At 39.1% G+C, this 12186-nt stretch overlaps 1 protein-coding gene across 2 annotated transcripts in view; it reads right to left on the bottom strand.

Moving 5' to 3' along the window:
• The window catches only part of RASA3 (RAS p21 protein activator 3), a 127477-nt gene extending 115502 nt beyond the window's left edge, over window positions 1-11975 (bottom strand). Inside the window, exon 1 of one of the 2 annotated variants that reach the window (XM_087967225.1) lies at window positions 11731-11975. Coding sequence is in view for 1 of the 2 variants with exons in the window: in XM_026666743.2 (XP_026522528.1) it covers window positions 11731-11785 (55 nt within the window). In the remaining variant the exon portion in view is untranslated. The remainder of the gene's footprint in view (window positions 1-11730) is intronic. The other variant, XM_026666743.2, reaches the window with a different exon arrangement.
• Between the last annotated feature and the right edge of the window lie 211 nt (window positions 11976-12186).

Below are 12186 nucleotides of genomic sequence, written 5' to 3'. Positions count from 1 at the left end.
TTCGATCTATGTGGTCACTAAGAGTCAATACTGACTTGATGACACACGATCGAGGAGTACCTACAAAATCAGAAGGAAATATTATTACAGAAAAAAAAAAAAACCTCCTAGCTTTAGCATTATTTTTCAAGAATTCTTGTAGCAGAGAAGATAAGCAGCTGAAGTCTAGCATTTCATTCTGCAGCACTCCAGTCCTATAGAAGAAAGAAAACTGTGTGGTCGGAAATGGTATGGAGCATCCTGAGGGATTGAAAGGAGTGGGGAACCAGGATGGTGCTTTATCCATGTCCTCCCTTGTTGGTTTGTAGTCTGCGTTTTGTCTAGATGCATGCTTTGTGTGTCCAATCACACTTGGCCAATAAAGAATTCTATTCTATTCTATAAACATTCCTGTTTGGAGAGTAGGTTTCCTTCTCTGCCTTGGACTTTCAATTCCTGGCTTGGACATGTCACTTATCTCTGAGCTTCATTTGCTTACTTTTCTGGCCTACAGATTAAGAGGAACTATGGTTTCTCTCCTGTCTTGCACTTACTCCTGAGCAAATGAGTTCGCATTTGCCATGATAGTTATTTGTGAAAGTATGCAAACCCTTGCAATATTAATCTGAACAGACCTAGGTGACAATGTGCATCTTCTAAGTTGTCCTTCACGCTGCTCTCTTTCATGCTGCTTTTCTTATATACAAGCACCAGTTCAACAGGATTACACAACAGCATTGTTTCATGGCATAGAAAATTGAAGAAAAACCAAGTATTACTCCTAATCATCTCTGTATAGGAATACAGAGGATAATAACTAAGTACAACAATCTTATTTATTTAGGATATTGGGTAGGGTTTTTTTTTAAATACAATAATTGTACACAAATATGCATGTGTGTGTGTATGAATGCACACATACACACACACTCTCTCTCTTACATATGCACCAACAGTCCCTCTTCACATATAGACCATATTGTACATATTTGGGACAAAAATATAGGATGTAGGCATCCTCATTCCCTACCCTATACACATATCTTTCAGCAGTTGGAGAGAAGATCTTACTGGTGCAGGGGAAACAGTACAGCACCGGTCTCCTCAAAAACTATTTTACTATTAGTTTCACAAAGAGAACTATGGCAGTATAAATTGTGCACATATCACAGACGACGGGAGATTCTGTTCTTCACTGATACTCTTTCCACTACTACTAGAGGTTTGCAGTAGCTCTTGCCTCTCTCTATACTAGTGATGGCTAACCTTTTCCGGATCGCACACGCCTGAACCCCCAAAATGCAATGCGCCCCCCCACATATGCGCATCCCACCCTCCGCATGCACATACCCCCGCATGTGATCCGAAGGCCAGCTGGCCGGTGGGAGGCGCACACGCATGCACGTCAAAACTGAGCTGGGGCAACGGCTCACGTGCCATCAGAGAGGGTGTTGCATGCCACCTCTGACACACGTGCCATAGTTTCGCCATCACGGCTCTACACCAACCTGAACAGCTCTTCCATCTAAGGACTATGTCAGAAGTAGAGGAGAATTTAGGATGGATTAGCAAGCAGAAATGTAAAACAAACTGGAGAGGATATATACAGTAGATGAGCTGTCAGGCAGGGGGACTACCAACTGGTGGGATGCAGTGTGTTTTCTGGCTGCATAGATAGTTGAATGGTGTGGGCAGGAATTACATCAAGAAGGTTGACATGTAAAGCATAGGACCAAAGTACAAAGAACTATCTCACACTGTGGAAGAGCAGTTTTAGAAGTAGCCCAAATGCTGCAATCCTTGTTTCTGCCACATATTTTAGAACTAATATTTCTAAATATGGAGGCTCCTCAGTGAAAGCTATCTACTTGTAACCATTTTTAAAAATAGAAACACAAGTACACTCTTGATTTAACAAAGCCCTGTTTAACAGATTTGATATGCAACAAACACTGACAAGTCTGATTCATCACCATGGGTCAGTTAGACTACATTTGTTAAATTGTGTTATTTGCATAATTACATCATTCAGCAAATAAGGTAAATTGCCTGTTAATAACATTTTCAAAGGTAATGCCCATTAGTCTACCAAAAAGTACGAAGTAGTACTTGTATATTTATGTTTAATTCCAGGGTTACATTCATCATTCCCTAAAAACATATGTTTGGAGATCAAGCATTCAGATGAAATGGCCATTAAGAAATCACAATGTCCCCCTTTTCCAGCTTAGTACACTTTCAGCTTCTTGGAAACGCAGAAGTTAATTTCCCAAGACATCTCTAGGACACAAAGGTGCCCTATCTTGTACAGGAACCCACCTGCATCTAACACCCATTTGAGTAACAACATAATCACAACCAGGATGCCTTAATATATCTGTGAAAAATGTAATTTATAGTTCATAAAATAAAAACTGTAAAGATCTCTAGTGGTGCTTCTTAAACCTTTGAATAAGACATTGTTTTGAATGAAGAACATCAACACCAACAAAAATACATTGAAATAAACTTATTGAATCCTTCACATTTTAAACACTGGTTATAACCATTATTATATGGCATGCATATGAAGTGTAGCATGCAAAAATGCCATCAGGTTTGTCAAACAAAGTTCTAAACTCAGTGGAGCATTCATCCTATTTCAATATTTGATTTTGGCTGTAGCAAATACTGAAAAATCCACCTTCAGGAAGTAATGAAGGAATATTTATATATTCATGTATATTATGTTGTTGAGTAGAAGAATTCTTCCTGTGTTCCTCATAAGTAGTCATCTGATACATGGCATACATTGTGTCTTTACGGACTTTAGAATAAGCTACTCCTGGAATATCAGAACCACTTAATTATACAAGCTCCCAGTGTTGAATCAACTATTTGAATCAACCATAAAATCACAAGCACTGAGAAATGAGCAAAAATGTTTCTTTCAGCAGCAAATATTCAAAGGCAAACAGTGCCAACAAAAAGGTACCTTTTTAATCCAAAATACTTCTGAATAGTCCAGAATGCCCTTTGCTTTCAGCCGATTTTAAAATAGGCTTAATGCTTCTAAATAGAAATTAAGCAGATGGCAATGAATAAACCTGGTGTTATTCTACTAGAGATGCAGGGAGGGGAGGTGTCTGTGTATCTTCCAGTCCAGTATTACTTCTTGTGACTGCCAGGATTAGTCCCTGCAGTTCTCTTGGCAACATTTTGGAAGTGGTTTGTTCCTGCTTCCTTCTTTCTATAATTGAGAGAAAAACTGTTCCAAAGCCACGCAGCTCGCTTTGTGCCCAACGTGGGATTAGATCTCAATGGTCTCTCGGTTTCTTAGCTAGTGCCTTTACTAGTGCACCAAACTAGCTTTTATTCTACTATTTAAGCATATAATAGCAGCATCCTTTTTTTTTGTATTATTTTGTAATCTTCACTGAAGAATCAATTCCATATCCTTCCAAAATGATACAAAATAGTCTCCATTCTTCCTATAAAGTAGTATACTATTTTTAGCATATTGTTGTAGAAGACATGGGCTTTAGGGAGCTTCAGATATTACAAGGAAAGCTAGCGTTAATCTTCTGTTACATCTCCTGGTGCTAACAGCAAGAGGAAATTATGTAGCATGCACATTGCACAAGTTTTATATTATATATATATATTATATATATATATATATATATATATATATATATATATATATATATATATATATATATATAAACACTGGCAGATTCTATCAGCAAATTTTGTTTTAAAATGCTAGGATTCTGGCACACTCAGAGGCCTTGGAACTCCTAACTTTCCTCACAAAAATTAAAAAATATAGTATACTGACCTGGATACACATTTAAGGTGTAGCCTCAATGCATGGAAACAGTTCTTCCTTAAGCTATTTAATGATTGTAACAATCTGAGGGTAAATTAAAGGCAGCTGGTTCAATATTATAACAGAATAAAAGAGTTGGAAGCGACCTTGAAGGCCTTCTAGACCAACATTTATGTTCAAGCAGGAGAACCTATACCACTTCAGACAAATGGTTGTACAATCTCGTCTTAAAACCCCCAGTGACAGAGCACCTACAGTTTCTGAAGACCATTGATTAACTGCTCTAAATGTCAGGAAATTTCTTCTTATTTCTAGCTTGTCGGTAATATTTCAAAATGAAGTTGTGATTTCCGTATGGTGATGGTGGTGGCGGTGGTGGCGATGATGACGATGATATAAACTTGTATGCTGCCAGACATTCAATGACTGTGGATGGTACACAATAAAACAATAAAGAAGTTAGAATAAAATTGATAAGATAAAAGCTGCAATTTTCCCAAGTTACTATTATTTCTTTTGTTTATTTAATGTATTTATTTAAAACAAAGGTACAGTTTCAAAAGAGGCATTAGCAAATAGACAAAGGCAATTACTGAAGTTATACAATTGATAGATGATGTACCTACAAATTGCTGGAAGAATAGGGACATTAAGGGACATTAAGGGACATTAAGAAAAATGTCACAATTTGTAATATTCATACACAATCCAATTGTAAGGGAATATATATGAAGTCTTAGATATTATACAGCAACAGAATTAAATATGATAAATCATATTATATTGAATATGTTATATTGATATAATCTTTGTCACTTTCAAAACGATTTATGGTAAGTCACCTAAATCTCAACAATATGTCAGAGATTCTAGTACTGATTATTTAAAGAATAATTACCAATTTATAAAAGACCTTACTCTCCTATGCAAATACAAATCATACAAATATCTTTTAATCAATATCCAGATAAAATACATGTGCATGAATAAATATTGAGAAAATCAAAAGTCAACAATATCAAAATTATTCTTCAAAGAAGATTGATTTTAAGACAAATATAACATGTGTTGAGTACAACACATACAATGTGTTATGTGCCACCATCAAAAGCAACCATTTTATTTCTACTATATTACATATGTGGTGGTGCAGTGGTTAGGATGCAGTATTGCAGGCTAACTCTGCCCACAGCCAGGAATTTGATCCTGATCATCTCAAGATTGACTCAGCCTTCCATCCTCCCAAGGTTGGTAAATTGGGAAACCAGATTGTTGGGGGCAATATGTTAACTCTGTAAACTGCTCAGAGAGTGCTATAAACCACTATGGAGTGGTATATAAGTCTATATGCTATTGCTATTAGGAGTGGAGAGTCTGTGTATGTGCATTAGTACTCTGTTCAATGGAAAAGCATTTTATATATGCTTATTAGATGGTATCTGGGTTACCTTCTATGAGTCTTACAAACAAGAAGTGAGAAACCCGTTCTTCCAATTCTAAAATGTGTAAAGGTATGTGTAGGGAGAATAGCACCCAAAAGGCATATACATAAAGTTGTTAAAGTGTTAATTAAATTAAAAACTACTCAGGAATTTTACAGCATCCCTAGGACTAAGTAATGATTGTGCACGCTTTTAGTACATAAGGTCTTGATTTGAAATGCACAAAATGTGAGATGTTGGGTAATAAATGCATCAAATACATAATGTGACACATACAATCTTAAGCATTCTTAAGAGTACTGAATATTTAATATACTTAGATACCTTTATAAAAGCCTATCAGCTGCGTAATATACCAACACACTCCTGAGGACAAACCACACAGTGGACCTAAAATTGTCTGTTGGCAAATCATGATCAAAGTTTGTCTAAACTTGCATCAAAGTTTACATCCTATGGGAACTTTGAGGAACAATATATGTTGCCTTTTGTTCCTTCGAGAAAACTGAGAAACATAAAAGAAATATGGGCATTATGTTTTTCAATGTGCAACAATTCAAATAATGGGCTATAAAAATACTGCAGACCATGGAATTATGAAGATAACCTAATTATGTCAAATATGCCACACTATGGCTGGTGCAGGATAAATGATAAAAGAAGAAAGGAGGCAGTGAAAGAGTCAAAAAAGAGAGTGATGAATACCAAGTATTCATTTAGCCCAACTTACTAAGAACAACTATTCCTTTTTCAAGGGCACTCATGTTAGTTTTACACCCATCAATTAGTCCAAGGCCATTTCAGATGTTCCCTTTAAAAGGAATATATTTTCAAAAAAATGTCAGGCCAAATGAAAACTCATTTACAGATGCTTAGATTCCATCTGCCTCTTTTGTTTAGTACAGGCAACATATTGTCCTCAAGCCCCCCCCGCTTTGTTTTTTAATTTTTATCAAAGTTATCTTCAGTTTTATTGCCAAAATTCCCATCATCATACATTGGCCTCTGGGGTTTAAACATCAAAGTGTCTTTACAGTAAATCACCCCACATAATAAGAAAAACTAAAAAGCTGCATCCCCTATTAATTTCAGTGATATGGCTTGTCTAAAAAAGCAATAAAAATGCACACATACACACACCCCATCCCACTCCCAGGAAGGTCCCAGATTAACATTATGTGCAGATCAGATCAAGGCTACTTCAACAAACCAGAACTTTAAAAACCTAGGATTAGACTACATGTGACTGTTACACTCTATCATTTTTTAATAATCTGTTTCATTAACCAGAATTTATAGTGTAATATGCTGTAGAAATAAACACTGGCTTATTCACTTATGCACTATTTATTATGTAAACCACAGCTTAGCACAGGCTTATTATCCCCACAACAAAAGTTTAAGTGAGCTATTTCAACACTTGAGACCTTATCAGTTAGAAAGGGGAAAGATGCCCACTTCCCATGCCAACTATGATAAATGTTCCAATAAAGCCCCAAAACAGAATTAAGCCAACCTTCTCTTCCTACTTGATTTAATTGGGACAGAGAAAGAGGGAAATAATTATCTGTCAGTTACTGCATCATGTTTTCATGGTGCTTTTTCTACTGGTAATTCCTGCCCCCTTTTGCCCTTCTGCAGCTAGAAAATCTTCCCGTAATAATGCCCTACCATAGGGATGGGATACTGGTCCATCAATCATTTGTAAACTGACAGCGAAGGCAGACTAGAATTTATGAATGACTGCCAATGTAACTGCAAGCCCAAGTCCAGAGACAACACAGGGAGAACCAACTGATGTGCTTACAGTATGTGTTTATACCCAATGGACAGAATCTTGCCAAACTAAAGCCTTCTAACCTACTAGATATATATCTTGAGAGATTCTAAGGCAGGGGTCTTCAAACTTGACAGCTTTAAGACTTGTGGACTTCAACTCCCAGAATTCCTCCTCCAATTATGTTAGCTCAGGAATTCTGGGAGTTGAAGTCTTGTTCAAACTTGCCAAGGTTGTTCTCTAAGATGTAGCTACCCTGACCCTCTTCCCCCTCCAGTTGGGGACTGCACGGTCTCTGACCTTTTTCTGGGAAAGCTTTGTGTTGCCAAAAAGTCTTCCCCTTTGCTCCTTCAAGTGCACATTCCATCACATCAGCCAATTAATGATTATGAATGAATGATTGAAAATATAATATATATGATGTGATATAGAATACATGAACTATACTATACTACACCACACTACGCTATTATATTATACACAGACACATTTCTGAACTGATAATTTTTTTCAAAAACTCAATACTAAATTGAACTTTAAAAAAACCTTTTGTACATATTTTAATGTTAACACAGTATCTCTTAAATTCATTTACTTGCCAATTTTTAGAGAAAGAGATGCATAATTTCCATTTTAGGTCAACAGTGGAATAAGGGCAACATGGCAAAGGGAAGTTCCCATCCTTTTGTCTCAGCTGGAACTCCCTGAACACAAAATAAAAAGTCTGCCCTGAGAATTGCGGGAACCTCAGGAAAAACCCAGGATATGAGTCAGGAATGAGAAGGGGAAAACTGGAAATTGCCATTTACGTAGTACGAAGGAGTAACTGCTGAGTTAACTCGTTTATAGCGTATTTTTAAATAATAAAATTAAGACAGATTAAGCCTTTGTCTTTTTTTTTTTTCTATCTTGCTTCAGTCAAAAATAATTATAGTATATAAATGAAGCAAATTATGAAAGAGGTCTTTTTTTAAAAAGGAGCAAAGGAAAATGCATCTCAGAATAGAAAAAAATAGAGCAATCATACGAACCAGTCTTCTAGATTTTTTTTTAAAATCAGTCCTGGAATATAATGCACATTTTTCAAAAAGCTTCTTAATAAAGATCTTACTATTTAACAGCAAGCGTGGGTGGAAGGAAGCGTTTTTTGCCAGGATCATCACAAGGGTGAAAAGGATTACATTTCACTTATCCATGTGCTGTTGTCCTAACGAATATTATCTTCTCAGTGCTATTAATATTGGCATCCACTCCAGTTATGCATTTCAATCTGTCTAGTTTAGGCCCAAAGTGCTTTAAAACAGGAGAAGACAATCTTTTGATGCCTGGAGACCATATTTAATCATTGGGATGGGAAGGGAGAGCTAAGTTTTAAGAGTTAAGACTATTTTACATACAGATATCCTTTGGAACTCTTGTAAGTGGTTTGGATTTGTTTTAAAATTAAGTGGAGCCTATGTTAAGGTGTGCACTCCAGGGCTTGCCCTAGCTGCTTTCCATCACTAGAGAGCAAATAAGGTTTGGAGGCTAGTCAAAGTGAAATTTGGGGCTCTCCCTCCCCATTCTTCTTTTAAAATAAGAACTCCAGTGACAAATGAAGGAAGAGGGTTGGACATTCTGATGAGTAGCTAGAAGTGTAAGAAGACACATTATCTGTTTTGTATGCAGCTCTTTCTGTACTATTTGTCTATTAACTGCCCTAAGATTGCTGAAGCTGAGATAGGAAGACTCTAAACCAGGGGTGTCCAACCTTGGCAACTTTAAGACTTGTGGACTTCAACTCCCAGAATTCCTCAGCCAGCTTGGCTGAGGAATTCTGGGAGTTGAAGTCCACAAGTCTTAAAGTTGCCAAGGTTGGACACCCCTGCTCTAAACATTAAAGGAAAATGGCTACTGTTCAATTAATCTTCATTGGACTTGGCTTTCAAATTCTAGTAAGGCTGCATGCTTTTACTTCATTCATTTTCATTCATGTCCATTTGTACACTGCCAAATCAACTCCAGATTCACAGCGGTTTGCCATAAGGATCAACAATAAAAACATCCACAGTACGAGATCCAAATTTATTGTGAGGCTTGTGTTTTACTCCTCAGTAACGTTCTTTTGACACTTTGTTTAGCAGACCCATTCATAAAAAGTATTTTACACAATGAAATCTTCCTTTCTTTGAGGAATGTAAAAGCAAATCCTGAATTATTATACTGGATTATCCACATTCTGATGATATGCACTGAACATCCTAGCACATGCTTATATTCAATATATTTCAATTGAATTCTTATACTGTATCCCTTAAGCATTTCCTGAACAAAAATATAAAGGTTGTGGAAAGTATTTGAAATGGAGTGTGGTGGTAGATGCAAAGTATGTTAGCACCCTTCCTTAAATGCTAAAGCAACTGCATCAAGAAGGCTTGCACAATTACTATAAAGGCTGTGCCCCTTCTGGGCCTTTCTGTGTGCATACACAGCTGCTTTGCTTCCCTGGAAGTTCTGCTGGAAGGACTATGTGTTGCATGCAATATATCCATAGCACCATCAAACCAGCCACATGAATCCTTCAGAGGACACATTAGTTTAATGCCACTAATACAGGTGTTTGTTTCACTTATATTAGCACACTTTGTGAAATATCATTTTCAAATATTTTGCCCAGCCCTAGTAAAATAAATATCTTCTAACCGCAGGCGTTGTGGTTAGGTGAACCAAACAGATTTAGTCTGTTGTTGAGTATAGTATTTGCCCTCTAATGTACAGTCAGATCAATACCAGCAAATTTTTATCTATAACCATGACATCTGCTACTTACTTTTTAATGAAGTAGTCTAGAAGTGATTCACAACAGTCAAAATAATGATACATCCTTCAAACAAATTAAATTACTGTGTGTGACAGGCATGCAATTACATGGCGTGCTATGAAGAGTTAACAATAGACTGAAGGATTATCAATCTGGAATATGGGGAAAGTTGTTATACTAACACTGCTGATTTTAAATTCAATTTTTCAGAGTCTGTGTATACACTAAGCCAGTCTTAGGATCGTTTGTCTGAGTACATTCAAAACAATTCAATGATATTGATGGACGTTTTTCAGCAAATAACAGGCAGTAATTCAAAACCATCATTATCTAAAAGTATAGATTTTTTTAATCTTGCAAAATCATTTCGAAAAGTTTTAGAGGACTAGAGAAATTGGCAACAGCTTAAGCAAAAAGCATGTGTAGCATGGGATAAAAATGAGTGTTCTTGATATTACCCCATCATGTCCCAAAATATATGACACATAAGTCCATTATGTTAGCAATCAATTTAAAGAACAAAACACTTGAGGGCTCTTCTCAAAAGCATTAAAACAAAAGAATACCTGCTTTGCAAAATATCCTACTGTAGCTATATAAGTATTTACCGATTAATCAAATTTAGTTTGATTAAACTCAGTGTGATTTACAACTGGATTAGGCACACATAGGGCCAAGGTATAAAGTTCGAGCAGGTCTACATTTAAAAAAAGAAAGAAAGAAACCTCAAAAGAATAGCAATGGAAACAAAGAGGAACAAAAACTGGTATTTCATCATGAAAATACTGTGCCAACAGGAAATGGCAATGAGATTGGCAGACTCTGAAGAATTATGGGATGCAGGAATGCAAAAGGAACCCATAAACAGTGGTGTAGTTATAAGTTCATATTGGATACTAGACATACAGCCCCAGCAATCGAAAGAACAGGATAACCTGTCCCTTCTTTCCTTTATCAGATTCTCTTGGGAGAAAAATATGACAGAAGCAGAGTAGGTACACATGAGACATAACAAATGAAAGATAGTTGGTCCCCTGAACATCTTTCAAAATGTTGTGAATGAAATGGCATGATGATACAGTGAAAGACACCACACACACACACCACCGGTGGCAGAAAGCATGAAAGGGCTGCATTGAGGTGCCACGAAAAGAAAGCATTCACAGGTCAATAAGCCCCCCCAAAAAAGGGGGGTCATCAAGGAGTTGTGGAAATGATATTGCGTGGACCGCACATCAAGCTGTCAAAAATGAACCTCCGGACTCTTCGAGCAGAGCTTTGTCAAACTTGACCACCAGAAGCCGCAACTAACTACAGATTAATAATCAGCTAGAGATCTTAGCAGGAGAAACTCGTTTCGGAGCGCCTGGCTTCAGCCAAAGAGCCCAGGATTGGGAGCAGCAAGAGCTTGGGAGTCACTTCGCCCGGCAATCCCGGCAGGTTTCTGCTGGGCAAAAAGGGCGATTTTTTTCCCCCTTGCTCGCTGTTTCACTGGCAAGTCACCCCTCTCCTCCCGGATTTCTCTCCTGCTTCGCAGCATCCTCACTTCCCTTGGCCACCATCCTCCTCCTCCTCCTCCTCCTCCCGCAGCACGCCCTTCCCGCGCCGCCGTCCTTGGACCGAGGCTCAAAAGCAGCAAAGCCCGGGCGAAGCGACGCTTCGGGCCCGCCCCGCGCAGCCGAGGAAAGCGGCGGGTTCTTCACATTTCTCTCCCCTCTCCTCCCCCCCGCCAATTTCTCCGCCAAGTACTCCGGAGAAAAGGCAGCGGAGAGAGCGCGCGAGGCTAAGAAACCTTCCGCGGAGCTCCGCTTCTGCCTTCCCGGGGCTGGCAGAGCGTCCCCCGGGCGAACCTGGCAGGAAGGCTCGCCCCGCTCCCTTTGTTGCCCGTCCGCCGCCTCTCTTTTCCCCCCCGCACTGTTACCTATTTTGATCCGGACGCTCTGAAACACCCGGAGACCCTCTTCTTCCACCGCCATGCTTGCAGCCGCGACGGAGCCCGAGCCCGGCTTCTGCTGGGCTGGGAGCCTGGGGAAGGGGGAAGGGGGGGGGGAAGCAGAGCCGACGGGCAAGTGCAATGCGCCACGCGCCCCGAACTAGAGGGGGGAAAGACGCACGACCGCCCCCACTTCGCCCCCGCTGGGGAAGACGAGCGAGAACATCTCCAGCAACGGTCGGTTCCCCGCCCCCGCCCTCTTATTGGCTGACGGCAGGCCGGGTGGCGCTCCTCATTGGGCGAATCCGGGCGGCCCGCTCCCCCATTGGAGGAGAGGGGAAGAAACAGGGAGAGATTTGTCGCGCAAACCAAACAGCTGGAAGAGAAGCGCGGTTGAGGCGGCGAGGCCGACGGGGGCCGGCGAATTTGCGAACGGTGGACGCC

The sequence above is a fragment of the Notechis scutatus genome, chromosome 5, assembly GCF_049901735.1.
Source record: "Notechis scutatus isolate UNSWTSFEM ecotype Mainland chromosome 5, rNotScu1.2, whole genome shotgun sequence".
Classification (NCBI taxonomy): domain Eukaryota; kingdom Metazoa; phylum Chordata; class Lepidosauria; order Squamata; family Elapidae; genus Notechis; species Notechis scutatus.
The sequence above is the reverse complement of the archived record's forward strand: the minus strand, read 5'-3'. Positions and strand labels throughout refer to the sequence as shown.